Source organism: Lagopus leucura, unplaced genomic scaffold (genome assembly GCF_019238085.1).
Source record: "Lagopus leucura isolate 7727_CA_CO unplaced genomic scaffold, USGS_WTPT01 Super-Scaffold_100016, whole genome shotgun sequence".
Classification (NCBI taxonomy): domain Eukaryota; kingdom Metazoa; phylum Chordata; class Aves; order Galliformes; family Phasianidae; genus Lagopus; species Lagopus leucura.
In genome coordinates this window covers 7,388,040-7,413,491 of record NW_024962270.1, presented here as the reverse complement: position 1 = coordinate 7,413,491, position 25,452 = coordinate 7,388,040, and the positions used below count along the sequence as shown (strand labels likewise).

Here is a 25,452-nt window from a genome sequence, read left to right as displayed (position 1 = left end):
AACCATGAAGGAAGCCTATTACCACACACGATACACCTGGTTTCCTAACAAATATTAAAGCACAATGAAGTGTTTTCATAATTACCAAAAGTTAATCCAAGAGTTCAGATCACGAGCAGGCCACACACACTCTGTGGACTTTGAAAATTTGGTATTAGTAATATGTAATTCCCATATAAAAATCATCACAAATTTATGTTTGGATGGCATCTCTTTTGTTAGTTTGTTTTTTAATTTGTGATAAAAAAGATTTATTTGGAAAGGACACTGGATCATACGTCAGGATCAAAAGTTTCCTATGTTTTCCATAAAGTCTCTCTCATTATTGGCAGTAGCAGCAACTTCCTTTCATTTTTATCACGATATAAGAATAAGAAATACGCAGCACTGATGGAAAGAGTTCCAGTCAAGAGCATCAAGCACAGAAAAAACCCTCAACAACAAATGATACCAGTATTGCCACTCCTAGGGGTCCTGACGAAAAGAGGCAGAAATCTCAATGCACAAAGGCACAAGGTAGAGACAAGCACTGCTAACAGATTTGCTGAAGGTAACTATGAAGCTTTTCACTAGGAAATGAGAGACTAAGCATGAAATTGACTGCCAGGGCACACCACTGCAGGCAGATCATCATGGCTGCAGAATACAGAAAGACGCTAATTCTAATCTTTGACCCAGTGCGTAATTTGAGATAACTCTTGGCATTTAATTTCACCTGTCCTAATTCATCCCACTTGAACGTTTCACTTCAGAGTTTTGAGAGTTCTTTCTGAACGCCACTCGAGATACACAGCTGTACTGGTGGGTTGCAGACTGCTTGCCATAGGAGGCTCCCTGCAGATCCCCTTATCTTGTGTACTGCACACTGCAGTAGGCAGGACTTCCCAGGAACCACGGGAAGCTCTCGAGTGCCTTTCAGCCCTTTATTTTAACAGCATACTGAACAACTTGACCCATTTTCTTAATTGCATCATCATAACTTTTTACCTGCCTACACAAACACCAGGAAAAAAAAAAAAAAAAAAAAAAAGACCGTGGAAGATGTTAGAAAATTACAAAGTCAAGAAGCACCTTTTCGAAGAGTTATGAACTGGTTACACACTTCTGTATAAGATTGAGGCATTTAAACACAGCAGAGAGATAAGCAGGGCAGAAAATGAATTGATCCGGGTTTACAGAAGGTATTTTTGTTCCTCAGTTTTGTGCCCTGAAACTTGGGCTATTTTTAATAATTGAAGGCAACAAAAAAAGCTACATATTAGAAAAAAGGCACAGTAACATGAAAGAAGTCTGTGCTTGAAAAGAATCAGACTCCCACCATGACCTTATCTTCAGTCAATATTTGTTTTTCATGCAAAAATACATACACAGCAGTGCTAAAGAAGTAAAACACACTAAGCTGAATTAACTTACTATCTAACCACTATTCAAGCAATACCTGATATTATATAGTAACTGCTAAATTATATAGAAACTGCCTCCCTTAGCAAAGTAGAAATGAAGATTTGCCCACCTCTTACAGAAGGGAACAGTGTTCCCTTTGTGATAAATGCAGTAAAATGGTACCTTTTGCTTCACCTATGCATTATTTTTATATATTGCTCAGACAAACCAGCTTAACACCTAACTTCTTAAAAACATTACAGCTCCCCTCACCAATGGCTGGAGAGTTGTTAGAGCAAAGCGGAGAGCAACACAGTAATTCTGCTTTGCCTTTCAGAGCATACAAACACACAGTAACAGCCCACCTGCCTTGAAACAATTTCAGATGGCTTTGAACATTTTTAACCACACATACGCACACACTTTTAAAGTGTGAATGAAAACAGTGCAACTGTATTTCAATATATTCCCAATAATGACAATACCTTCTGTGCACCGCAGTGTTTTCTTCTGGAAATGTAGCACTGCTCATTGCTGTCACTCACACAAAGGACACACCGTGCACGAAGTGTAACAGCAGCCAGGCACAAGTGCATCTTAGAACAAAAAGGAAGCTTTCAACACACCTGACTCTCACTGCAAAAAAGCTAAGTGTAAACCAGAAATGTCTACCTCACACACAAAGCCATCACTGAGATCTTAGTCCACCCACACTTCATAAACTCTCACTGCCTTCAAAGGAGCTCTCATACACACATCAGAAAACAACAACAAACCATGCACAAATCTAGTTCTCCTATGTTTTGGTAGAAGATTAATGGGAATAATACCTAAGTACAGGATAAAGAGCCCTGGGAAATCTGTCTTCTTTGTTACAATAAAGTTATTATACTCGAAGTCTAAAATCATCAAAAAAAAAACCTGATTCCCACAGGTAGAATTAGCAAAATAGCACCCCTAAAAACTTTGGGAAACACATCCAAAAAGCTGCAGCACTTGGTGCCATACTAGGCCTAACAGCTGCCAGCTTCGCTCTCCTTCCCCTCACTATTTACTCCTAAGAAAAGGTTTCAAAACTGTCTTGATGTTATGTGATATTAACAGTGAGCATATCCAGTCTTCTTTTTAAGAAATGAAGCAATTTTCTCCTGCAAACAGAACTGCTTTCTCAGATGAAGTTCTGCTCTTCTAGCTGTTAACATGACTGCTACCCATGTGCAGAGATGCCACAAACCTCACTGCTGCTGATAGCCTTTCACCAGCCAAAACATTTCTTACTCACAACATTCTTGATCTCCAAAACACTCCCTACTGCCACACAGAACTTGGCACACTCTCCCTTCGGTAAGGAGAGATTGCTGACCTCAGAAATGAATCCAGGTTACGCGATCCTTCTTGCAGCACACTGGTGGGGATGTGGGCTCCTGACTCCTTGAGCTAGGGAAAGCCCTGGCTTACAGAAGCACCAACCCGCAGCATTAGCTTGGGGTGCTGTGCAGTAAAACATTTCTCTGCTTCTCACAGCCCTTGGTCCTTGAATACACACACACACTTCCAAAAAAGCCTGCACTTCCAGTGCAAGTACAGGCACCACTGCAGTGAGTGCAGGGGACTCAAACGCACTGTAAAACAGTAATTTGTAAGTGGCAGTCTGTACTGCTAGAGATAACAAGACAAATGTAACATCAGGCCTGAAGGCTGGGCACCTCTCAAAGTGTGCAGAAGAGAGGCATCTTGAGCCTGGATTTCACATGGACACTGGGAAACACATGCAGTTGGCTCAGACATGCCAAATACTTTCTCAAAGAGCAAATGTGTCACCAAGACAGCCAGACCTGCTAAAAGCACAGAAACAAAGTATCCTGGCTTTCAGAGCTGCTGACTTCGTGGAACTTCTTCATTCAGTCCCAAAGATACCATTAGCACAAAACCAGCAAAGAAACAGTCTGAAAGGCCACGCTTACCAAGTTCACCATGATACCCTGCTGGCAGCAAGCTTAAATCTTTATCACAAGAATGGAAACAATATAAGAATTCTTCTACTCACTATTTCTACACCTGAGTTAACTATCTGCACAGGCAATTGCACAGTAGTTTAATTTCATGACTGCACGTGATGCTGGGCACCCATTCCTTCAGCACAACTACTTCCAGCACTTCAGCAAGTATTTCCAGAAACCTCCAGGCTGTCCCCATCTGACTGCCCCAGGCCGTCCCATGTTAAGTCAGCACAGCACAGGAATTCACAATCATGCTGAAATATTAAAGAGCCTGCTTGTACTTCTTTGTTTAGCATTTTAAAAGAAGACATGGACACAGCAGCACCACTCACCAAAACAAAAATCCCACTCAATTTTGCACAAATCCACACAGAAGAATTTTTTGACACTCGATTCAGGTACAGCCATTGGGAACACCAGAACCAAGCTTCTGTCTCCTGTACACCTTTAGAACAGGACATCTCTGTATTTTTAAACTTTGCCCATACTTTTCTCTCTAACTGGTAGTTTATGTATCTACTCCAAGGAGGACCATGTTCTTCTAGAAACTGGTATTTACAAAAAGGAACTCCTGGCTATAAAGACTCATTTCCACACAACACTTCTGTATTTCTTAATAGCAGTTTGTGGGAAAATATCAGAAACAAGAAAACATTCTGTTCTCCAAGTCATTAAACAGATACCAAGCAAGTAGCAGAGACCTTTGTCATGATAGCATGACAGTGCTGAAGTCCAATACACCACTATGCTTCATCAGTAACACCAAGTATTCCAAAAAGCTCCTTCTGAAGTATTGATCCAGAACCCCTTATGGAAATACAATTTCTACAGAGATTGAGGTTATGCAGTCAACCTATAATCCAGCTTATTAACAGTCCACCAACTTAAGTGCTAATTTTCAAGTAAATTCCGAACCAGTCTAAAAGAATAAATACAGAGATATGCACAGAAGTAACGTTACCAATATATGGAAATAGTTTCTTCTTTTTTAAGTGACAGTATAGCTCAAATCACCTGGCAAAAGCAGGAAAAGTACTAAGGTAATAGTTAATTATGAACAAGCTCTAGGCAAATATTCTTTTATTTTTCATACAGGAGATCCATATTAACTTCACTCTTCTGTCACTGTTGCTGGAACACCACAGACCTTATGCAAAGTGTGCCACTGGTTTCAACCACAAGCAGCCTTGACTTTGTCACTTTTACGCCAGACAAAGGTTAATTTTTAGTAAGGAGAGACAGTGAGAAAATGCAGAAACATAAACAAAGGAACAGACGTTGTAGAAGCAGAAGATTGTCACCATGATCCCTGCATCTCTAGAGGAGAAATGGCTGGGAAGGAGAATGGAATCTCCTTTAAAAAAAAATAAATTATTTTCAGAGATTAAACAAGGATTGTGGTCAGGAAAAAGAGGGAAAAAAAAAAAAAAGAAAAACAGTATCCTTAGTACTCAGTTTTCTGATTTTTAAGTTAAATTAATCATGCCAGTTGGATGGAGTTCAACAGAGACTTCCCATTAGAGATTTCCACTCAACAGATAAGAGAAATGCACATGAATAAATCCCCTAACAAATCAGGGGAAGTCCATACATCTTCACAAAAATTCACATGGTAATCATAAATAAAATACCCTAATATGAAAAGAAATCATGACAGACAGGACTTATATTTATGCCTGTAAGAATCAAATTTGCTTGCTGCAAAAACAGTTAATGAAAATTCGGACCATGTTAGGAAAAGAGGTTTCAGTTTAAGCAAAACAGAGCTCTGTGATGATAAATAAGCTGAATGCACACATACATCCGAGTTCTATACAAGCTCTTTATCCAACTGAAAGCAAATACAAGTGCTGGTTCGGTGATCATTTCCTTTTATGTAGAAGGATGCTGCAAGTAGTCTGCTTTCTGTCATAATTGAACTAAAATGAATTCTTGAGATAAAAGTTATCTGGGAACCAGGTGCTTTATTCCAGCTAAAGATCTTGAATGAAAGATTGTCTACATGCTCCTCTGACCATGCCTTTTCAATCATATGGGCATATGCACTTTTTACATGGGTGTATCATAACAGATCAAAGCCTATTTCTACCTAAACATGTGTACATATATTATAGAAGGCTGAAGCCAGAAGAGTGCAAAAGCAATTATTTGATTGCCAGTGAGGATTGTTTTTTAGATTAATTAATGGTGACATCTTAAAAAAGCCACTAATAAAAACATTAATGATAACATGAGCCAGCAGTGTGCCCTTGCTGCTCAGAAGGCAAATTGTATCCTGGGCTCCATCAGAAGAGGGGTGGCCAGCAGGGACAGGGAGGTGATTGTCCCCCTCTGCTCTGCTCTTGTGAGGCCCCATCTGGAAAACTGCGTCCAAGTGTGGAGCCCACAGTACTGTTGGAGAGGGTCCAGAGGAGGGCCATGAAGATGATCAGGGCACTGGAGCACCTCCCCTACAAAGACAGGCTGAGGGAGCTGGGCTTGTTCAGCCTGGAGAAAAGAAGGCTGCGGGGTGACCTCATTGCAGCCTTTCAGTACCTAAAGGGAGCCTACAAACAGGACAGGAATCAACTCTTTGAAAGGGTAGATAACAGCAGGACAAGGGGAAATGGTTTTAAGTTGAAGGAAGGGAGATTTAGGTTGGATGTCAGGGGGAAATTCTTTACGGAGAGAGTGGTGAGGTGCTGGAACAGCTGCCCAGAGAGGTTGTGGATGCCCCATCCCTGGAGGTATTCAAGGCCAGACTGGATGGGGCCCTGGGCAGCCTGGTCTGGTATTAAATGTGGAGGTTGGTGGCCCTGTATGTGGCAGGGGGTTGGAGATTCATGATCCTTGAGGTCCCTTCCAACCCTGGCCATTCTGTGATTCTGTGAAAACCCAAATTAGCAATTCAACCAGAAAGAGTTAACTTTAAGATGGAATATTAATAAAAACACAGAGAAGGCAAAACCACCTCATTTATGTTTCAAAACTCACCCACGTTTGGTGGTTTCCCATAATTTACAGGTAGTTCGGGAGGCCGGCCTCTGTGAAGAGCTGCAAATGCTGATCCCTTCCATAGTGTGTGTCTGAAATCTGTATGGGAAAGATTAACAGCAGGTTAAAGAAATGATCAGCCAAGCCAGGCCTAACTGACCTATTCTTCCCAGAAGCAACAGCATCAAGCAGCACTCCCAGCACCCTTGTCTGTCATTTCTCAGCCTCCAGGCTCAACTGTTCTCATGGAAAAGTAAAATTCATCTTTTTGAGTAGTTTGTCAGAAATGTAATTGGGGGAGGCTGTTAAGTTGATTTCTCATTCCTAAGCAATATGACCATAAATGTTTTTAGCTTGTTTTTGCTTCATTTTGGTGAATAGTTTCTAATCTGCTGGTAAGAAAAAGAGAACAAAAAAAGTAGGTGCACATTGTATTAAAGCAACATGAATTCTGGTGTGATTTTAGTCTTTTTGGAATCCCAACACCTATAAGATCTCTCCTTACAAACTGTACATTTGAGAATACGCTCACATACATTTTTTCCCTGAAAAGAGGAGAAGGGAAATTTTTTTCAATAAATCTGTTTTCTTGCAATTGATGGCAATATGCCCTATCTTCAGATATTCCTCTGCACCCCTGTGCCCCTCCCCCCCCAGAAGGAGCTATTAAAATGAAGACTGTTTTCTTTACAGGCACTCCAGCTACACGCTGCCAACTGGCCTCAGAGAGCCTTCTCTCCAGAACAATAGCAATTTTTCTGAGACTGTTCAGAGAGCCTCAGAAATTAGACCTGGACTTCTTCCATTTCTGGCCATCTGGAGGGGAGAAACGAGCTGCCACAGTGAATAAGAGCTGAAAGAGAAGGACAGTGCCACAGATTGGTAGGTCCATGTATCAGCACCTCGATCTCTGAACACGCTGTGTACAGGGTTACATGACTCAAGAAGACTCCTGAGAGCACCCTCTATTACAGTCCAAACTGTGCCACAGAGCATTCTGATGTTGCACCTTAAAAACAGCACTTAAACTTCCCCAAATTGATCAAAATAACTGCGAATGCTAACGGTAAATGGAAGCTTCATACTGAAGCACAACTAAGAGTAAAAACAACCAACCCATATGTGTCAATTTTGAAAAGGTACACTGTCCCACGCTAGCGAGTGCACACTGAATTGCAGTGTCACAGCAGCTCTTTTCCTGAAGGAAAAAATCCCATCATAAGTCCAGCAGAATTCTCTTTCCAATGAAGATGTCACTTAAAAAGCCCTATACGTCAGCAATTCATCTAGCCTCTGTTCCCTAATTAACCCAGAGACCAGATCTTAGCATAGATACGTTCTTTTCCATGTTTTCTTCTAAGATGCAAATCAATGTGAAATGAAGAAATGTTTTGCTGTGAACCTCCCTGCAAATCTGAAGTTCTCCAGTTATAACAAAGCATAGATTCACCCCCAAACTTTGGATGAGTGATTGCAGACACCACATCCACCAGGTGACATCAAATGGATTAGCAAGAAGCTACCATCCTGGTTATGCATCTGAGTCTGACTTCACATGCAGAAAATTTAGTGCTCAATTGCCACTGACACAGGAAGGTGCAGCTCTCAACCCCGGCTCTTCTCTCAGGAGGATGCTCCTTTGTCACCTCCAGCACTCTGATCCACGAGCTCATTTAATTCAGTACTTACCATAGCAATACCAAGTTTTGCAACAGTTCAGCTGTGAATCAGCACATCATAGGATCAGACAAGTTCTGGCTCCTACAGGGGAGAAGTGGCAGGGAGGAGGGAAGGGAGGAACCACTCTTTTCAATAGCAAATGGCTCTCAGATCCGCTTAGTTATAACACAAAAGTGTGCTTTCAGGATCACTGTCTCAAGCAGAGCAGTTTTTCAGAAGGACTAGACTGGTGTCCTATTCAAGAAGGGAACAGGGGATTTTGTTCAAATTAACTTCAAGCAAGGACAAGCAGGAAACTATCACCAAAGAATGGCTCACTTTCTCCAACCTCTAACTGCTGTCCCAAATGCCACCCTACCCTTCAACCTGTCTGTACAGCCAGACAATCAAATAAAGGAATACACCAGTTTGAAAGATAGCCCAGCAAAATATATACTGTGGTAGGTTATTTCAGACACACGCACACGTTTATGCATTTGGAAAAATATGGCTATTTTTCAGGTGGGTCTAATCTCTAATCCAGTTCATCACACTGTTGACACAAATACCAGTCCAACAAGCTGGGGAAGGAAAGGAAAAGTAACAAGATAAGGCAATAATAGACACAGAGATGGCATTCCCAACCAAAGACACAATAACAGGGCCAGCAATAACTGTGTTTTAGCAAGACCACAATAATTAAGCAGGAGCTGAAAAGCAGAGAAGATAAACCAGGGTTTACACAAACAGATACAGATAACACAATATGGATTGAAACAAAAGGTTTCGTTCCTCAAAACAAAATGCAGACAGACATAAACTAAAAATCTTACCTTTTGCTGCCCTTAACAGAGATTGCCGCCCAACTCCCAGCAAGGTCTGCACACCTAAGACGCTCTGTGGGATTTCCTTGTCTAAAAGCGGCCCAAGTCTCTCACAGATCCTAAGAAGATAATCCGGAGGGATGTGTGCATTGACAGCCACCTAAACATACAGATAACACAGGTATCTGAAAATCGGCTCATTTTTGCTTCTGCTAGTTTTTTTTTTTTTTTTTTTATTTTTTTTAATTCCTATTCAAATATTAAAATTAGTTACTTAAATGATTTCTAAAATGAAGATAGTGAAAGTGTCCTCAAAATTAATTATACCTAAAATATCTTTTAACATGTCACAGAATGTGGAATAAGTCAGACTAGAAAAATCAAGGTAATAACAGCCAGAGTAGTAATTTAGAACGCTCTTTAATAACAAACAAAAGATCCCAGAAACACAGCATTCTCACTGCATTGGTCTGATCAAATGAAGTATTGCCTGGGGACTTCTCCAGTCTGTTTCACCCTTCAATTCATTCTTCTCACATGCACTGTTTCGCTTAGCTGAAAAACCCTTGCCTTACATCACTGTAAGAAGTGCATGTACAAAGCCTGAAAACCCTACATATTATGCTTAGAGCAATACCTAGTCCTTATTTTCTAATTGCTAGGAATAGTAACTTCAAGACCCACATTTGCCAGCTCCTAATTAGTTATCCCGAGAAATCATTCCTCCTTTTCTGCTTTAGACAGAGACTGTTTTCTATGGGGATATGATAGCTTCCCCAGCAGTCTGTCCAAACAGCAAATAAGCTTTGCTGCCATGTCTAGAGTGCTCTGTAGCTGCCTGACTACTACTACACCCACCAGCTGCCAACAAAAATATGCAATATCAGAGTTCATTTGACTCCTTCAACCCAGGATGTAGAGCTACGACCACCTCTTTTCTAAGATCAACAACAGCCAGCCTTTCAACTCCTTGGTACCTGCGATTGAAGACTGAGAAAACACTGAACTAGAACTATTTGCAATTGCTGTATCTGTTGCAACATCATGAAGAATAAGATGATACTAAAAGAGCTTTTTTTGTTTTCCCAAGCCACAAGCTAATGCCAAGTAATACTAAAGCCAACCTGAAAAGGCCAGAACAGCATTCATTGTAAAGAAACAGCAGCAGGCACATGTGTATGCACACACCCACCAGAACACTGCAGCTGTGTCCAGTCGTACCCAATGCTGGTGAGGAGCTCTAAGCACTCTTCAGCAACGCAGGTCCCTTCCCAAAGTGCAGGACAAGTTTTTGCCCAGCTTGACTACTCGATATAGTTTCCCTTGGCATCAGCCCCAGCGCTCATCTATCACAATGCGAACTGTTTCGGCTCCCCATGCTCAGAGAACATTCAACCCACAGAAGGGAAAGGCACTCTGCAGAGCTGACTGTGATTCAGACAAGCTGATGGAAGAGCTTTCCACCAAAGCTGGTGGAAAGGAGAGAACCGCTTCCTTTAACAGCAGAGCATCACCAGACAGGTCTGGCTACTCTCTTCACCTACACCCACGAGAGAATGCCCCAGAACAGCAGAGGGAGCGGCAGGCAGCTGAAAAGAGGAACAGACAACCACTTAATTGAGGTGTTCTGCCAAAACACTACTGGTTGAGCTGTGTCATCACTGGCGTTATTACCACATGTCATTGGGAAATGGTTCATTCCAATTGGGCAGCAGCAGTGGTGCTACGGGGCCCAGAGCAGTGAGTCATGTTGTACAATGTCACCACCACAGCGCAGGCAGGATCAGCGCCGTCCCACAGCACGAGTGAGATTTTAACCAAACAAATCACAGCCTTTTCTAATGACGCAGACAAGGTACTATTTAATTGAATTCACTCAAACACTCCCAATCTGAATGGAAACTCTTACAGAAGAGTAAGGCTTCACCACGCAACCTCTCAGTCACTGCGTGCCAAAGATCTGCAAGGCAAAGCAGAAAGGCAAGCTCCTCCAAAGCCCTGGGCTTTGTAATTCTGCAAGAAATATAAACTTGATAACTACATTAACAAAGGCCCACATCATTAATTTTCTTACTATGAGCATTAAGGAATGAACGCCCCGTACCACGAATGTCACCCTATTCTGAGCAGCTTCTGCAGCCAAACTTTTTTTTCCCCCAAAACCATACAGGTTCAAAATGATATCAGTACCCAATTGTGCAGACAGTGAGGTCCAGGATGTAGTCATAAATTGACAGTAGTTGGAAACTACATGATATAACAGTAGCCAAAATGAGATACAAGGATTATGTGAACTTTTCTATTTGTTTGTCATTCTTAGCTGTTTGTAAATTATAAATATAATTTATATATATATATACACACATATACATACATACAGTAAAAAAGGCTTTGTTATCGTGTGCTAGCCTCTCTTCACTATGTAAGGGAAGGATCTGAAACAAAAGCAATCTAAGGAGAAAATATGCAATGTATTAAATTCAGAGTGCGAAATGCTCTTTTACAGCTCTGATAGTTAGTAGCATGTTTCTCAGTCAACAGCTATCAATTCTAGCAGTTATTCAAGCTCCAGAGATTAAAAGAGAGCTGGTAACCAATCCAAAAGCAGAAAAAACTTTCATTTCAATTTTAGAGTAGAAATCCTCCTCTCTCTGGAAACCTTTCAGAAAGGCCGAACATTCTCTCAATGTAACACAGCGAAACACATCCCTTTTCACTCAGGAACACACTGTTTGAAGCCTTGCTGCTATTCTATGTCTGGAGAGGTGTTGGATTAAGCCTGGCAGCAGATATCCTACTGTGGAGACAGAGCCTGGCTCTACTAACACAAAGCACACGTTATTCAGCAAGAACTGACTGACTCAGTACATCTATTCAGAAATGGAATGCTACTTGCTTGCATAAAGACCTTTAAGGCAGTTGTTGTTTTTTTGTTGTTTTTTTTTTTTTTTGTTTGTTTGTTTGTTTTTTTGTTTTTTTGTTTTTTTACAGAACAGCAAGGGGAGTGAGCACCAGCACATCTGCAGACCTGCGAGCACTCAAAGATCAAAGATGGATGTGCCAGAACCCCGAGCATGTGGCAGCTATCTGTAGATGCCTGGCGGTGATTTGTCTGGGTGGCCGAGACGCTAAGCAGCTCAGGACACAGACATCTGGCTGCTCCCTGCCAGACCAGGAAAGTTGGTGAACCCAGCACGGAGCCAGAGCTAAACCAGCACCAGGGAGCTGCCAGATCTCAGCGCTCAGTTTTATTAGACTGTAAACTTTCCTCAGCAACATTTCATGTGGAGCATATTGCACAGACTGGCCGCGTATCAAAGTGATCGCTCCCTTTATTAACACGCCCTGCCCATCAGCTCCGCCACCTGCAATCAGAACCATACCACACTAAAGAAGAAAGGCTGCGTGGCTCTCCTTCCCCTGTCATTTACACGTTTCTACAAACCACAGCAGCCTAAGTGGCCCCTAATCTGTATATTAATATTGTTACTACCAAACAGCTACGCAGGCAGACAGCAGTAGAAGTAAATTCTCATGGAGATTTTTTTCCATAGTAACTTCCAACTAAAACGCTTAAACTGCAGCCTGGAGCAGAACAAGGAATTTTGTTTTCAGGTTCCCAAAAAAACTTGAAACAAAGTTCCTGTCTCTCACCTCTGCATGAGAGATGCACATTGATTTTAAAAATCACCCCAAATTGTAAAGCTGCAAACGCATGGCTGAGAAAAATGAAGCCTCCCAGATCACATTTGCATTCAAAGAAGGACAGAAAAAGGCAAAGCTTAACGTCAGCTACAGCCACATTTGCTGTGTGGCAAAGAGGTGGGATGCCAAAATTAAACAGCAGTAAGCATATTATCACCTCCTCAAGTGCATTAGAAAATATCTTTAGAATATTAAAAACTATTTTTGAAAAATAAATACAAATTAGAAAAAAAAAAGCAAGAAACTAGCAAGACAGGCCAAAAACATGCTAAACAAGGAGCTTTTAAAGGACTGTTTTAAAATAACTCAGAAGAGCTGAAGGCATGCTAAGTGAGAGCCAGTTCTACAGACATACTGAGATAAATGATAAAAATGGCTGTTGCCTTTATATGAAACAGTCCTATACAGGTGAAAATATCAGAGCATGAGACTGCCAGAGCACCGCAGAAATGCTTTTCAATAACCAACTTTGCAGGTCTTACAGACCTAAAAACTCGAGCAATCAAGCAAAGCCAGTATGTCCTAAAAACTCCATGTAAACAGCTCCAAGTGAACTTCATCACAACAGCTTGAACTAATATGCAAATATGCTGCTACACAGATAAGCAGCTGCAAATAAGGAACTATTGCTGAAGTCACGTAAGGGCTAGAAGAAAGTCATACCTCTAAACCTGTTTATGCTCCTGATGTTGGAAGTATTACGACATAATCTCAGACTGCTAAGAAAAGAGTCCTCACTGGGCAGCTAAGACACAGGCAAGAGGCTTGCTGATCCCCGAAACAAACAAACAAAATCCCCTGGAATTACTGCTGACAGTTTCTCCTCCCAAGAACAGTTCAATAAACAGGAAACAAGCAAACAAAAAGCCAACTCATTGTGATTACTACTTATAATGAGATGCCTGTGTTCCCAGGGTCTGGAACGCCTCTTCAGGGAAGCCTAGAGAAACATGGCTTCAAAGCACCAACTCCATCTGATGCAAAAGCCGCACAGCGGAGGGAAGGCAGAGAACAACGTGGGCCTTGGAAGGCCCCTTCCCCCCAGGTCCTGGGGCAGGCAGGCAGCCGTGCAGCAGCAGCAGATTTCTGACCTCCAGGCAGCCGCACCATGCTGCTCTCATTTGCCAAAATAACAATCAATTAAGAATCAATTGACAACTCCATCAAAAAGCAGCAGAGGAGACCAGAGGACCAAGACAGCTGAGCAAGCAGGAAATTACTCAAGACCTCAAATATGGAATCTCAACAAAAGAAACCTCAGATACTGGACTTTCATAAGACGTCAACAATATGCATATACACAGAAATTCAAAAGCCATTATCATTATTTCCTCAGGGAGAGTGGGTTGGAACTATCATATAGCAGATGACATTTTCCTGAGGTGACAAAACCACACCACCTCTCTGCTGCTCACGCTGGGATTGGCAATAGCTATAAATAACGGCACCTCAGATTCACAGCTAGTTTTAAATCAATGCAGATGGACGAGGCAGAAACCCAAAGCCAAATCCCATAAGCTGTTCCATACTAGTGCAGCCATCCACAGATACAAATTCTCCACTCAGAGACACCATCCAACAACAGCTGATGTTCTGTTTTTCCTAAAATTAAGCTCAACTTCAGCACAAAGAACAAAACAGCCTTTGCCAGCATAGACAGTCCTTCAGAAAGTTCTTGAAAACCAGAAAAGTCATTTTTATCAGGAATAAACAAAAATAATTTCCAAAAACTGCCCACTGGAGACTGCTCTGATAATCTAAAGCAGCTCAGCTCAACTCGTCTGCTCGGCAGCTGGCTGTACATTAAGCTGCTGTGGTTAATTTAAAATAGAAGTACTAATTGCATGCAATTTCGACATACCTAAGACCTTCATAATGAAAGTGAGGACCCTCCCCTTTACAAGCATGTTTCATGTCCCAAGACCACCAGCAGCCAATAGCAAAGTAAAAACCGCTTGGAGCAGGCAGACCTTTGGAGCACACCTGGTAGACAGGCAGCCACATGTTGCACATAAAAAGTGCTCCAAAGTGGAAAGAAGCAGGAAACACAAAGGGAACACAAATGCAGAACATGCTCGTGTTCTCTGTGTGGCTTCGCTCACCAGATACAGTACTTATGAGTGTATCTTCAACTATTCTCCTGCCTGAGGGTGCCTGACATGTAAAGTGAAGGACTAAGTTCAAATAAGAAAGAAAGAAATCTCTTAACAGAGAAATTTCGGATCTTGACTGAAAGCTTGAGGGAGGTGGGAGTAAACATTAACTAGATAAAAGCCACCTGCTAGGCGATTTGGTTGTTCCATCTTTATCATTTCAGAAAGAACTCAGAGCAATAGCACACTCTACAACAAGAGCATCAACACATTCTTGCAAAAATACCAGCTCTAGACTAAACAGTCAGACAGAGAATGGAAAAACATCAGCAATTAGGACACTAAATTCTTTGTCAGATTTGCGAGAGCAGAATATTGGGCAAACTAGTAAACAAACCTAACTTCTCCGGGTTTGCAAATCTCTCATTTTGCTCAATTATCTCAGGCCTGCCTGCCCAGTGCAGTTGCAACACAAGGCAAAGATTGTAACTGATTGCCTTTCTGCTTCTCAGTGTTCAAACAAGAAAAATGGGTAGAAAAACACTCCATCCCTGACTGCTAACATCAGTAATTAATTTTTTGTTCATGAGGTGAGATAATTAAAGTTAAGTTCAGAGTTTTTTCTTCTCCACAGCCCTAGCTTTGTTCTAAACATTACATTCTAGACATCTAGCTAGCACAGAAGTCAAGTAGTTCAGGTTAATATACAATCATATGTATCCAAAGGTCCAAATTCCAGATTCATCAAACTCTAAGCAGAGTGGGATAAAGGCTTTCCTGCCACATTCTTGACAGTAAAAGCTTCAGCCTGAGGATTAATTGAAGCTCAGCTCATCCCATATAGCATCAACCTGTCTTTCTGTAATGATTAGCTCGTGGTCCTGTTCCTAACTGATTTATCATGTTAACCAGCTAAACAAAACTAGAAAAGAGATGACAAAAAAAGGATAACTGTTGATTAACTTAAAAGAGAAGAAAAAAAAGATCTTATATTTGGCTTTGATAATTCTATGCTCCAAGAAGCAACTTCCCATTAATTCCAAGCCTCACTTTACTCCAATTTGCTTCCTGCTTCTGAAAGTCTTAAAAACATACATCTTCAGCAGCAGCACCTAACACAGAAGAAAAGGCTTTAACGCTTTCCTAGCCACACCTCACAGAACAAAGTGGAAAAACAGACACAGTGCAACTGATGAAGCAAAATAGTCTGAAATCAGCTTTCACACTGCAGCTGTTAGCACCCTTCACTGCATGCAGGCACAATCTGAACCCAAACTGGCCTGTTAGATTTCAGATGCTCTAGGAAAATCGCACACAGCACTGAGATTTATTGAATGCAGTACTTACTCCATTTCTGCTCACTCAATAAACAGCTCTAGAATTATCCATCACAGGAATGACAAAGCACAATCACCTTAAATTCTCTGTATGTTTCAGAAAGGGAAAGCCAGGAGCACCAGTGTCTCACCTCAATGTCAGGAACTCTCCCACCTGCACCTGAACGCCTAAAATAGTGCTACAATGGAAAACCAACCGCATAGCAAGCTACAGGACAACACTCGTTCTCAAAGCCCGCACCAGCACGGCGCTCTGCGGGGCGGGAGCACGAAGCTCCCCCCGCGTGCGGAGCGGAACGCTCACAGCGCGCTATAGGGCTACAGCCAAGCCGCCAGCTGCAGTGCCAGAGCCGTCACCCGCGGGCAGTGACGATAGGGCCGCTTTTCTCTGCGGCCCTCAGCGGCCGCGCCTTCCCCGGCGCAAGGCAAAGCCGCCCTTCCTCAGCGGCGGGCACCCACGCGGCTTTGACCCACCCGCGCCGGTCTCCCCACATTTTATCTCACAGACTTTTTGTGTTTTCAACGCCACGCTTCCCAAGCGGGGCCCGGCGCAGGCCGCGCCCGCAGGCCCAACGCCGCGGGGCGGCCCCGCAGCTCCGCACCCCCCGCCGCCGCCCCCGGCCCGCGCTCGCCGCCCGCCCCCTCAGCGCCCCGCGGGCCCGGCGCGAGCCGCGGCGCCCCGCCCCGCGCCCCCTGCCACCCCCACCAGTTCCTCTGCGGCGCCGGAGCCAATCAGCCGCCTCCTCGCATCGCCGCTCGCGCCGCTCCGGCTTGTAAGGCGCGGCGCCATTCGCCAGGCCGGGCCCCGGTACGTGCCCTCAGATAACCCGCCCCGGCCCCACAATAGCGCGTCGCGGTTAGTCCCCCGGCCGTCCCCACCGCCCCCGTCCTGTTAACCAACCCCCCCCTCCTCCCCTCCTCACCCAGCCCGGCTTCACCGCCCCGCCGTGCCCCCGTTGCCCCGGCCCGGTGGCGGCCTGGGGCCAGCGGGGCGAAGCCGTCGGGCGGAGCGGGGGGAGCGCAGAGTGTGGCGGGGACGCGGGGCAGCCGCCGGCGCGAGGGGCTCACCAGGTCCTCGAAGCTGCGGCGGTGCTCCTTGCCCTGCCAGTCCAGGCGCCGGGGGATCAGCTGCGGGAGGGAGACGGGGAGAGAGAGAGAGAGCGGGAGGAGGGACGGAGCCGGAGGTCAGACCCCTCCCCGGGCGGCCGAGGGCAGCCGGCTCCGCTCCGCGCCCCCCGGCCCGGCCGCACCGCGGCCCCGGCCGCACCGCGCTGCACGGCCCCGCAGTGCCGGGAGAGGCCGGGCCGGGCCGGGCAGCGCCGTCCCTTACCTGGTGCTCCTCCAGCTCCTCCACCAGCACCTGGGGACACACACAGCACGCACACAAAGGACGTGAGTCCGGAGCCCGCAGCGCGGCGCCGTGCCCCCCTAGCCCCCGCCCGCCCGCTGCCGACCTGCCCCGTCCCTTCTGCTTCCCTTCCCGGCTCCTCTCCCCGTCCCGTCCCGTTCCTTTTCCTCCCTCCCGGCCCGGCCGGCAGCCCCGCTCACCTGGGCGGATTTCTTGCAGGGTCCGGACTGCAGGAACCTGGCGATCAGGTAATAGAGCTCTGCGCCGGGACAGGAAGGGGGACGGGAGAAGGGGACACGGTTACAAAGCGGGCGGACGGCGGCGGAGCCCCCGCGGCCAGCGCTACCCACCGGCTTCCAGCTGGGTCGGGGCGGCCGCCGTCGCCATCCTCCTCAGGAGGCCCGAGGGGGAGGGGAGGTGGCGGATCGCGCCCCGCGCACTCGGCGCTCCTACAGCGGCCGAACGCCCATGGAGGAGCCCCGCTGCCCGTGCGCGGCGTTCGCCCCGCTGCCGTTCTCCGCCGGCTTCATGGCATCGCCGTTCGCCCCATAGATAGCCCGGCCCGGAGAAGGCGACCGCCGAGCTGGGTGCAGGGAGCGCCGCCGGCCGCGCGAGGGCGGTGCGGAGCGGTTGCGGGCAGCGGGGAAGCGGCGGGGCGGAAGGGCCGGGCGGTGACGCGCAGCGGAGGGCCGGGGCGCGGGGAGGGCGCGCTGAGGCCTGTGGGCCCCGGCGGCCTGCGGGTGTGCGTGTGGAAAGCGCGAGAAAACGGAGCCGTGCCAGTGCCGCCGCGGGGAGAAGGGCAAAGCTGAGCGGCGTTCGTGCGGGTGGGAAGGGGCAGGGCGAGGGCCGAGGGCCGCTCTGCTGGAGGGCCTGGCCGAGAGAAAAAGGGCGGGTGAAGTGTTTTACTCGATTTTATCAGCGTGTAACAAACCGAGGGCGCAGGAAATAAACTTCAGTTGTGCTCGTGGAGTTGTCTCCTCTGTGAAAAAGAATCTGTTTAATCCTCCGAAAACACAGGAAGTGCTGGATTTTGGATACCCAGAGGTGTCCTTGCGCACCTCACACTGACTGCCACAAACACAAAGGGGCTCCAGGCAGAATGCTGGGATTGGGGCACCTGCAGAGCACCCTTGTGAAAGCATAAATGAGAAGTCTGCCGTAAACACGAAGGTCCTCAAGACAGCGTTCAATTCCAGATGCCCAGGCTGTGCCCTCATATTAACATAAATGGGAACTGACAGCCATCAGTACGTGACACCTGTCATTGTCAGCACCTCACAGGATTTCGGTGTGGCTGCTCTTGTGTGGTCCCCAGTATACCACAGGGACAAGGCAATGTGGTAGAGAAGGAATTGGGCTGCGGTGGCTTTGTTAGATTGGGTATTTCTCATCATAGAAATAGATGAGAAATAAGATCATAGAAATAGAATCACAGAAGAGCCCGAGTTGGAGGGGATCCACAAGGATCGTTGAGCCCAGCTCCTGCACTCGTCTTAGCTCACAGCCAGTGCTTCGGGAGCTGAATCACAATTATTTCCTCCCAGTGTCCAGGAAATAAAGACATGGATGATGCTGCACCTGTTCTCTTCAAAGAAAATTCTGTGCAATATCGATCTCCATAGACATTCTTGAGGGAAACAAGTAATTTTTCCAGAAGTATCCTGTCCAAGCTTCAGAAATGTATTTCACTTCAGCAATAACTTGCTAAAATATTAAGTGAATTGTCAACATTCCTTAATATACAATTGTGTTTTGCTGCCATAAATACCTGATGTTTGGTGTTAGAATTTCCTGATTCTTTGCAGGGTAACAATCACTGTCATAACCGAAAAACAAAGGATTAAGACAACTGATCTTCATGCTTTGAATACCAAGAGCTGAATCACAGTAAATTGATGCAGTTGAAACATTAAGGATAAATTCATTTTCACATATATTTATAGTGTATATGCATGACTAGACACTGTGGAGTGCCATTTTGGAGTTCTTCCTGCTGTTACCACAAGGATGCAGCCCAGCCTGCTCTCAGGATGCTTCAGGGTACCGAAACAAGTCAGGTGTGTGACATCCAGCTGCTCTGCCTGCCTTGCCTACATCTTAATACAGGTGTGGAAGTTGTTTGTGGCAGGCGCTTGGATTAGCTGGCTGAGGCATAGACTTCATTTTCTTCTTTGTCCTCCAAAGCTCTCAAGCTGCTAACGAGAATTTAAATAGCCAAAATAAATAAATAAAGCATCCCTGCTTACCATCATAGCTCTTAGAATTTTTTATAAGGCCGATTCATAGTTATCACTTAAAGAGATGTAGGGAGCCACCTTCCTAAGCTGTTACCTCAGCTCTGGGGGCTTTCCATTACTAACAAGCCTTTGAAGTTAGTCCTGCTGTTCCTGTGGGAGTTTGGGTGTAAAATAGTTCTGGAAACAAATTACCTTCCGGGAAAAGAGCCTTCTGATATTCTGTATCTTTAGAAGCGATATTTCTCTCTCGTCAGAACTGATAATTGCAAGCTCATCTTATTATGTATGCTAGGAATTCGAAGGAAAAACATAGATAAGAGTATTGTAATATGTTTTGAAAGTGCACATCAATCTTTCTGAGCTAAATTTAATTCTGTGTCAGGAGAAAACACAGCACAATAAACATTGTGTAGCACCAGGGCCTCCTGTGTTCTAGTGGTAACAGTTACCTAATATATTCTTGATGGATACGGCGTGTTTCTTTGGCCCCCCCTGGCTGAAGTCTTGCCGAACCTTTCTCCTCACAATTTGTCTTTATTTGAGCATGGAGGCAGTAGCATATAAGCTGTACCACCACAAAAAGGCAGGATTATTCTTTCTGGGCCTATCTAGAGCCAGTGGGAATTCCTACAGGAACTGAAATGGGCTCTCAAATTGAAAGCCAAGATAGAAAATGTTCCCAAACGAAGTTCCTCTGTCCCTTGCGTGTGTCCTTCCCACACCATTCGCACTGGAAGCCTTGCTGCATGCCTAGATGCTTACACAAACAGGTTCTTACAGCTCAAAACTCAGAGGTGCTCCTTAATGCAAAGGCTGTGCCCTCGTTGAAGCCTAGGCTGATTCATGCGTCAACAAGAAAGGAGCACATTAATAACTATGCAGCTATTTGTTAGCTATGTGTTGCAGACTATGGGTGTACAGACCACAGCCTGCATCCAGGCTGAACACAAACAGCTCATTAGTCATGCCTGGAGCAGCCATTGGATAGCTTCCCTTGGCCAGGCTCCTTCAGAGCAATTAGGGCTGGGGTTTCCATCTCCGCAGTGACCCCCAGCCTTCTTCCTGTATTGCTGATCCTGTGGCTCCACAGCTTCATATTGTTAACATTCTCCCAGTTGCTTTATGATCCCCTAGGGATGCTCAAAGCACTGTGATCAATAGATCTTCCCGCTTCTTCTGAGCTCTCCCGTTAAGGAGTTGTCTTTCTGGTGAGTAATGCCCACCTTTCATTCCCTGGGAGCTCTGTGCCACAGCACACTGCAGCCATACACAGATAGATCTGCAGCTCCATGACTCATCTCTTTCTGGATCCTCTGCATCCAAGAAGCATCGTTCTGGACAGCAATAGTAAATCTCCTAGTGAAAGGCAGATTTGATGCTAGTGCTTATTCACGTTTCTCCAAAGCAGAATTCTGTTATATAAATGCCAACAGCAGCAGTGGCACTTAGTGCTGGAGAGGAACATACTGATACAACGGTCTTTGCTGGTGATCAACAGATACACTCAAAAGCAGAGATGCTTTGAGGAAGAAGCTACGCTGTGAGTTTCTTTCCATGCTTGCTCTTTTTTAAATAATAGTAATAGTAGTAATAATAATAACAATGAAGGAATGCCTTTGAAGCATTTTGAGTGGAAATCTGTAGATAAAACTTTAATCTACACATTGTCCCACAAAATAAAATCAGTCTCATTCTGCTATGGCCAAACTTGTCAAATGTTGCAGGGTCACCTCCCTCTCCCAGACAGAGTGCAGATCATCACAAAGCATTCGGATCTGAAGAAAGCAGGAAGGGTGGATAATGAGTGCTGAACATGTATGGGGGAAAATCATGACAAATATCATGGTGATAGAGATCTTGTTGAGGTTCCAGATACGGGCCATAGGTGAAGCTAACTCAGGAGGTTTTAATTTCCTGCATACGTGTGCATTTTTCATACTTCCACAGACTCAGTTCTACCTTTCTGCCCTTTTACTGATATTGCTTGGTGCTAATAAGTACCCTGGTTCCCCAGCATAACATCTCTGTATATGCATCTTACTCTAAGTGAGAACCTGCAGGGGAAAAAATCTCAGAAAAAATGCCTCCTACTTGTGCCATTGTACAGTTAACTTACCAAAAACACTCTTAATATTAAATAAATATGATTAACCTAGTGCACTTAACCCTCTGAAAAGCTTGGTTCTGGCAACTCTCACGTCAAACACCCACTGTTTCTGCCCATTTGATATTGCAAAAACCTCTCAAAAAAGCCCTATTTTGCTTTCCTCACTCCAGAGGTCACCCAGTCCCCACCCTGCACAGAGCAGACCTAAAATATCACGTTTGACCAGGCAAGTCTGAACACCTCCAAGGAAGGAAGATTGCCCAACTTTCTGGGCAACCCAACCCCTTCCAGTCTGACCATCCTTGTGATCCAGAATCATTTCCTTATCTGGACTTCTCATGTTCCAGCTTGTGTCTGCCACCTCTCACTGTAGTGCTGTAGTTGAGAGGACATGCAAGTAGACAGGATTTACCTCGCCTTAATTTCACTGCTACACTAAATTATCTTATCCTTACTCAGTTTGTAACACCAAATGAGTGTCTCTCTTATTTTATTTACTGTTATACATTCTAGATGAGTCAAATTCTGCTTTCTGTTTTCTAGCTTTAGCATACTGTTAGGACATGCCTAGTAGAGGTTTTCCACAACCAGACAGAGATACAGCACAGCTGCATTGGAACCATGCAGGTGTGCAGGGTTGTACCTGGGCTGTACCTTTCCTCTCCAGTAATTGTATATGGGAATGCATGTATCTGAATCCCTTTGGATGTAGACTACAAGAGGTTAAGCATTTTTTTACTTTTTTGACTATTTATCATCCATTTTTTTATGTGCTTTCTGCTAATCTTGAGTCTTTCCTTATGCAGCCAGGTGAGACACAAGGATACTCATTGTTCCTGAGATGAAATCCAAGTTTTTCTGTAACTGATACAAAAATAAGTGCTATTTAGAAGCAGTTGCAGAACTGGTGCTTTGTACTATACTGCTGAAACCAAATATAGGTATTGAAAAGTCAAGGCTTACTTTAAGATGGTATCAAAATGCAGTAGCCTCAAAATGAAATTTTGGTGTTGTAGTTTGTTTAAGAAAATAAGAGGTGCTAAATTATTAACAAAATGGACGAATTTGCTTGCGTGCAGAGGTCCTGTGTGCCGATGAACATCCTCTCTTGACAAAGAAATCTCCTTTTCACAGTTTTTTCTCTTGACGACATCTGTTAAATAACAATCCGGTACCTGCTGGTGGTTATGTAAGGTGTGCTGTAGGATCTTCTTTCTTTTTACGTATCCGATCATCTCACTTCTGCATCCCTCTGCTCTGCCCTCTGGGTGGTGCTCCATAACCGAGAGTTCCGTGCAGCACTATCCCGCAGGAAAGGCTGTTGGGAAACAGTGCAACACTCTCTTTTGTTTCTAAATTCCATCTTAAAATAGTTCGTCTAAGTTCAGAGATTTGTTCTGTGTGATGGAAATGTGGCGTCTCTTCCTCTGGTGAAGCTGCAAATCCATTTGCTAGCACACAAGGTGCCACCTGTCTGGAACAGGATCAGCTGTTACTCTGCCGACCGATCCGTATCTCATATTTCTTATGGCAGCCATTAACTGCAGTTAGCTGCTGCTCTGCTGGGAGGTATGTACATCACCCGTACCACTGCCTAACTTCTATTTGCTTCATTTTCAAACAAATTAATTCTCTCTGAACATTATGTAAACTGTTTTAGATACAAATAAATGCAAAATTTCAAATATGGATGGAATGCATACAAAAACAGGCAACAGCAGCCTGCATGCCGATGTGCCCATAGCTCTGTAAACAGAAGAACCAGGTGAATAATGCCAGCACACGGTGAAATCTGCCACAACATCACTGAATCTCAGCACTACCCCTGAAGGTGCCTATAACTCATCAAGTTCTCTAAGCAAGAAAATTACCTACAGCTGCAAGTGACGAGACAGCTTTCCTCGCTGGTGGTGTTGCAGTGGCAGTGCCCACATCTGTAGCTCCGGATCGGATGCTGCCTCGCCAGGAGCGTGGTTTGGTGCGAGCCCTCTGCACGCAGCGTTCTGCAGCTGCTGAGCGCGGTGCTCATGCAAATGGCTCCTGCTCTGCTCGCTCCGGGGACGATGTGCACAAAGGGCTCTCCTCAGAAATGCTACCTGACATTTCCCAGCTGAGATCATTCAACAACATTCACGTCTTGCTGAATCCTTTTCTAGACTGTGTTTTTTTTTTGTTTGCTTGTTTTTTAATTTGCAGGGCCTGGTCCTGCATCTTCAGCTTTTCCTGCTGGGGTGCCCATAGCTTTGCAGCCAGTCTGGGCACACAGTGTCTGCCTGCGTGGCTCAGAATTCATCATGTCTGTCCCCGCAGAGCTGGGAATGCAAATGCTGCTGTTACTCCATCCACCAAGTCGCTTGCACCCCTCTATCCTTTCTCTTCTACATTGTCGGAATTTTTGCATTTTAATGTGGTTTTACAAAAGTAATGGGTATTTTTGTGGACGACCCCACCAAGTTCTAAGAGTTTTTTAAAGTGCTGGTTTTATTTAAATAAAAATATACATTAATTTTCTAAATATATTCATCAATATCCATAACATGTGAACATTGTTAATAAGCTGATACCCATTTAGTACAGTCTTATAAAAATAGAAATTAAACATGAATAAGCACACAAGGTGATAAATTAGAAAACTGCCTTGCTGTTTGCCCACAGCAGGAAGAGTTTCTAACAGATTTCCAAAGCCACTGATAAAGCTGCTGGGCAGGGGCCTGCACCACATCCTCTTTTGTGTGTCCCCTCCAAAAAGCAAAAGCCCAGTCCTACTCACTCAAGGCAGCTCCAAGCCCCACTCTCTTCTGTTGTCCTCTACCTTTTCTCACGCTGCTGTCCCCATTTTGAGATGGGAGGACTGAAACTGCAGTTTGTTCACTGGCATCACAACACTTGTTTTTATTTGTTTCCCATTCCCTCCTGTTTGCCTTTGACTATCTCTGAGCATCATGTATGGCACTGCAGAACGATCAGCACAATGAAGCCAGCATCTCCTCATTAAATTGTCATAGTTCAGAGCCCAGTTCTATTTATCTGTAGCTTCCATTGGTATTAATTTGTATTATCCTTGTTTAGTTTCATTTGTTGTTCCATTCCTTCAATATCAGGCTTGCTGTGGCCAATGAGCTTCAAACTAATCATGTAGTCAGGCAGTTCATGTCTGAACCCTCCTCTAGGACTTTTTTTGCCATCCCATACTGGAATTTGGTTGCCATTAATTTTGTTTATTCAGCTTAAAGACTTCTCTGCTGATCTTCATTGTGAGGAAACTTCTCAATCTCATTCCTCTTAAGAGGACTTTGATTTGGAAACCTCCATCAATTCCTCTGTCGGAAACAGTGACTCTCATAGAATCATAGAACCATTAAGGTTCGAAAGGACCACTAAGATCCCCAAGTCCAACCCCATCCCACCTCCACCATGCCCATAGCCACGTCCCTCAGTGCCACATCTCTACAGTTCTGGAACACCTCCAGGGATGGTGACTCCACCACCTTCCTGGACAGTTATTTCATTTAGCTCTTGAACTCTCATCATTTAGTGGATGGATACACTCTTTTATAGCATTCCAGCTTCTTGTTAATTTTCTTATTTTTTTGGAAATACTCTTTTTCTTTTTTTCTTTTCTTTTTTTTTTTTAAACATTCTCAGGAGTTCAATTTTCAAAATCTCCCACCATCGACTTGTTTTTTTTTGTTGTTATTTTGTTTTTTTGCCTCAACTGATCAGAGCTTTAGAAACAGCTTGCTAGTACGTGTGTTTTCTTTCTTATCTCCATTTAAAGATAGCTCA

The 25,452-nt window shown here is 44.5% G+C and overlaps 1 protein-coding gene and 1 long non-coding RNA gene across 4 annotated transcripts in view; one reads left to right on the top strand and one right to left on the bottom strand.

Moving 5' to 3' along the window:
- The window catches only part of BRWD3 (bromodomain and WD repeat domain containing 3), a 55,412-nt gene extending 37,638 nt beyond the window's left edge, over nucleotides 1-17,774 (bottom strand). For 2 of the 3 annotated variants that reach the window (XM_042876296.1, XM_042876297.1), the window contains exons 1-6: nucleotides 17,673-17,773; nucleotides 17,523-17,581; nucleotides 17,305-17,334; nucleotides 17,043-17,102; nucleotides 8,849-8,999; nucleotides 6,357-6,455 (exon numbers count right to left, since the gene is read on the bottom strand). In XM_042876296.1, coding sequence (XP_042732230.1) covers nucleotides 6,357-6,455; nucleotides 8,849-8,999; nucleotides 17,043-17,102; nucleotides 17,305-17,334; nucleotides 17,523-17,581; nucleotides 17,673-17,709 — 436 coding nt within the window. In that variant the 5' untranslated portion in view covers nucleotides 17,710-17,773. Of the gene's footprint in view, nucleotides 1-6,356; nucleotides 6,456-8,848; nucleotides 9,000-17,042; nucleotides 17,103-17,304; nucleotides 17,335-17,522; nucleotides 17,582-17,672 lie in introns of all 3 variants that reach the window. The other variant, XM_042876298.1, reaches the window with a different exon arrangement.
- On the top strand, nucleotides 16,695-19,147 carry LOC122182777. Its single transcript, XR_006179993.1, has 3 exons — nucleotides 16,695-16,782; nucleotides 17,542-17,570; nucleotides 19,128-19,147. It is a non-coding gene; the product is annotated as an uncharacterized LOC122182777 (long non-coding RNA).
- Nucleotides 19,148-25,452: the final 6,305 nt, after the last annotated feature.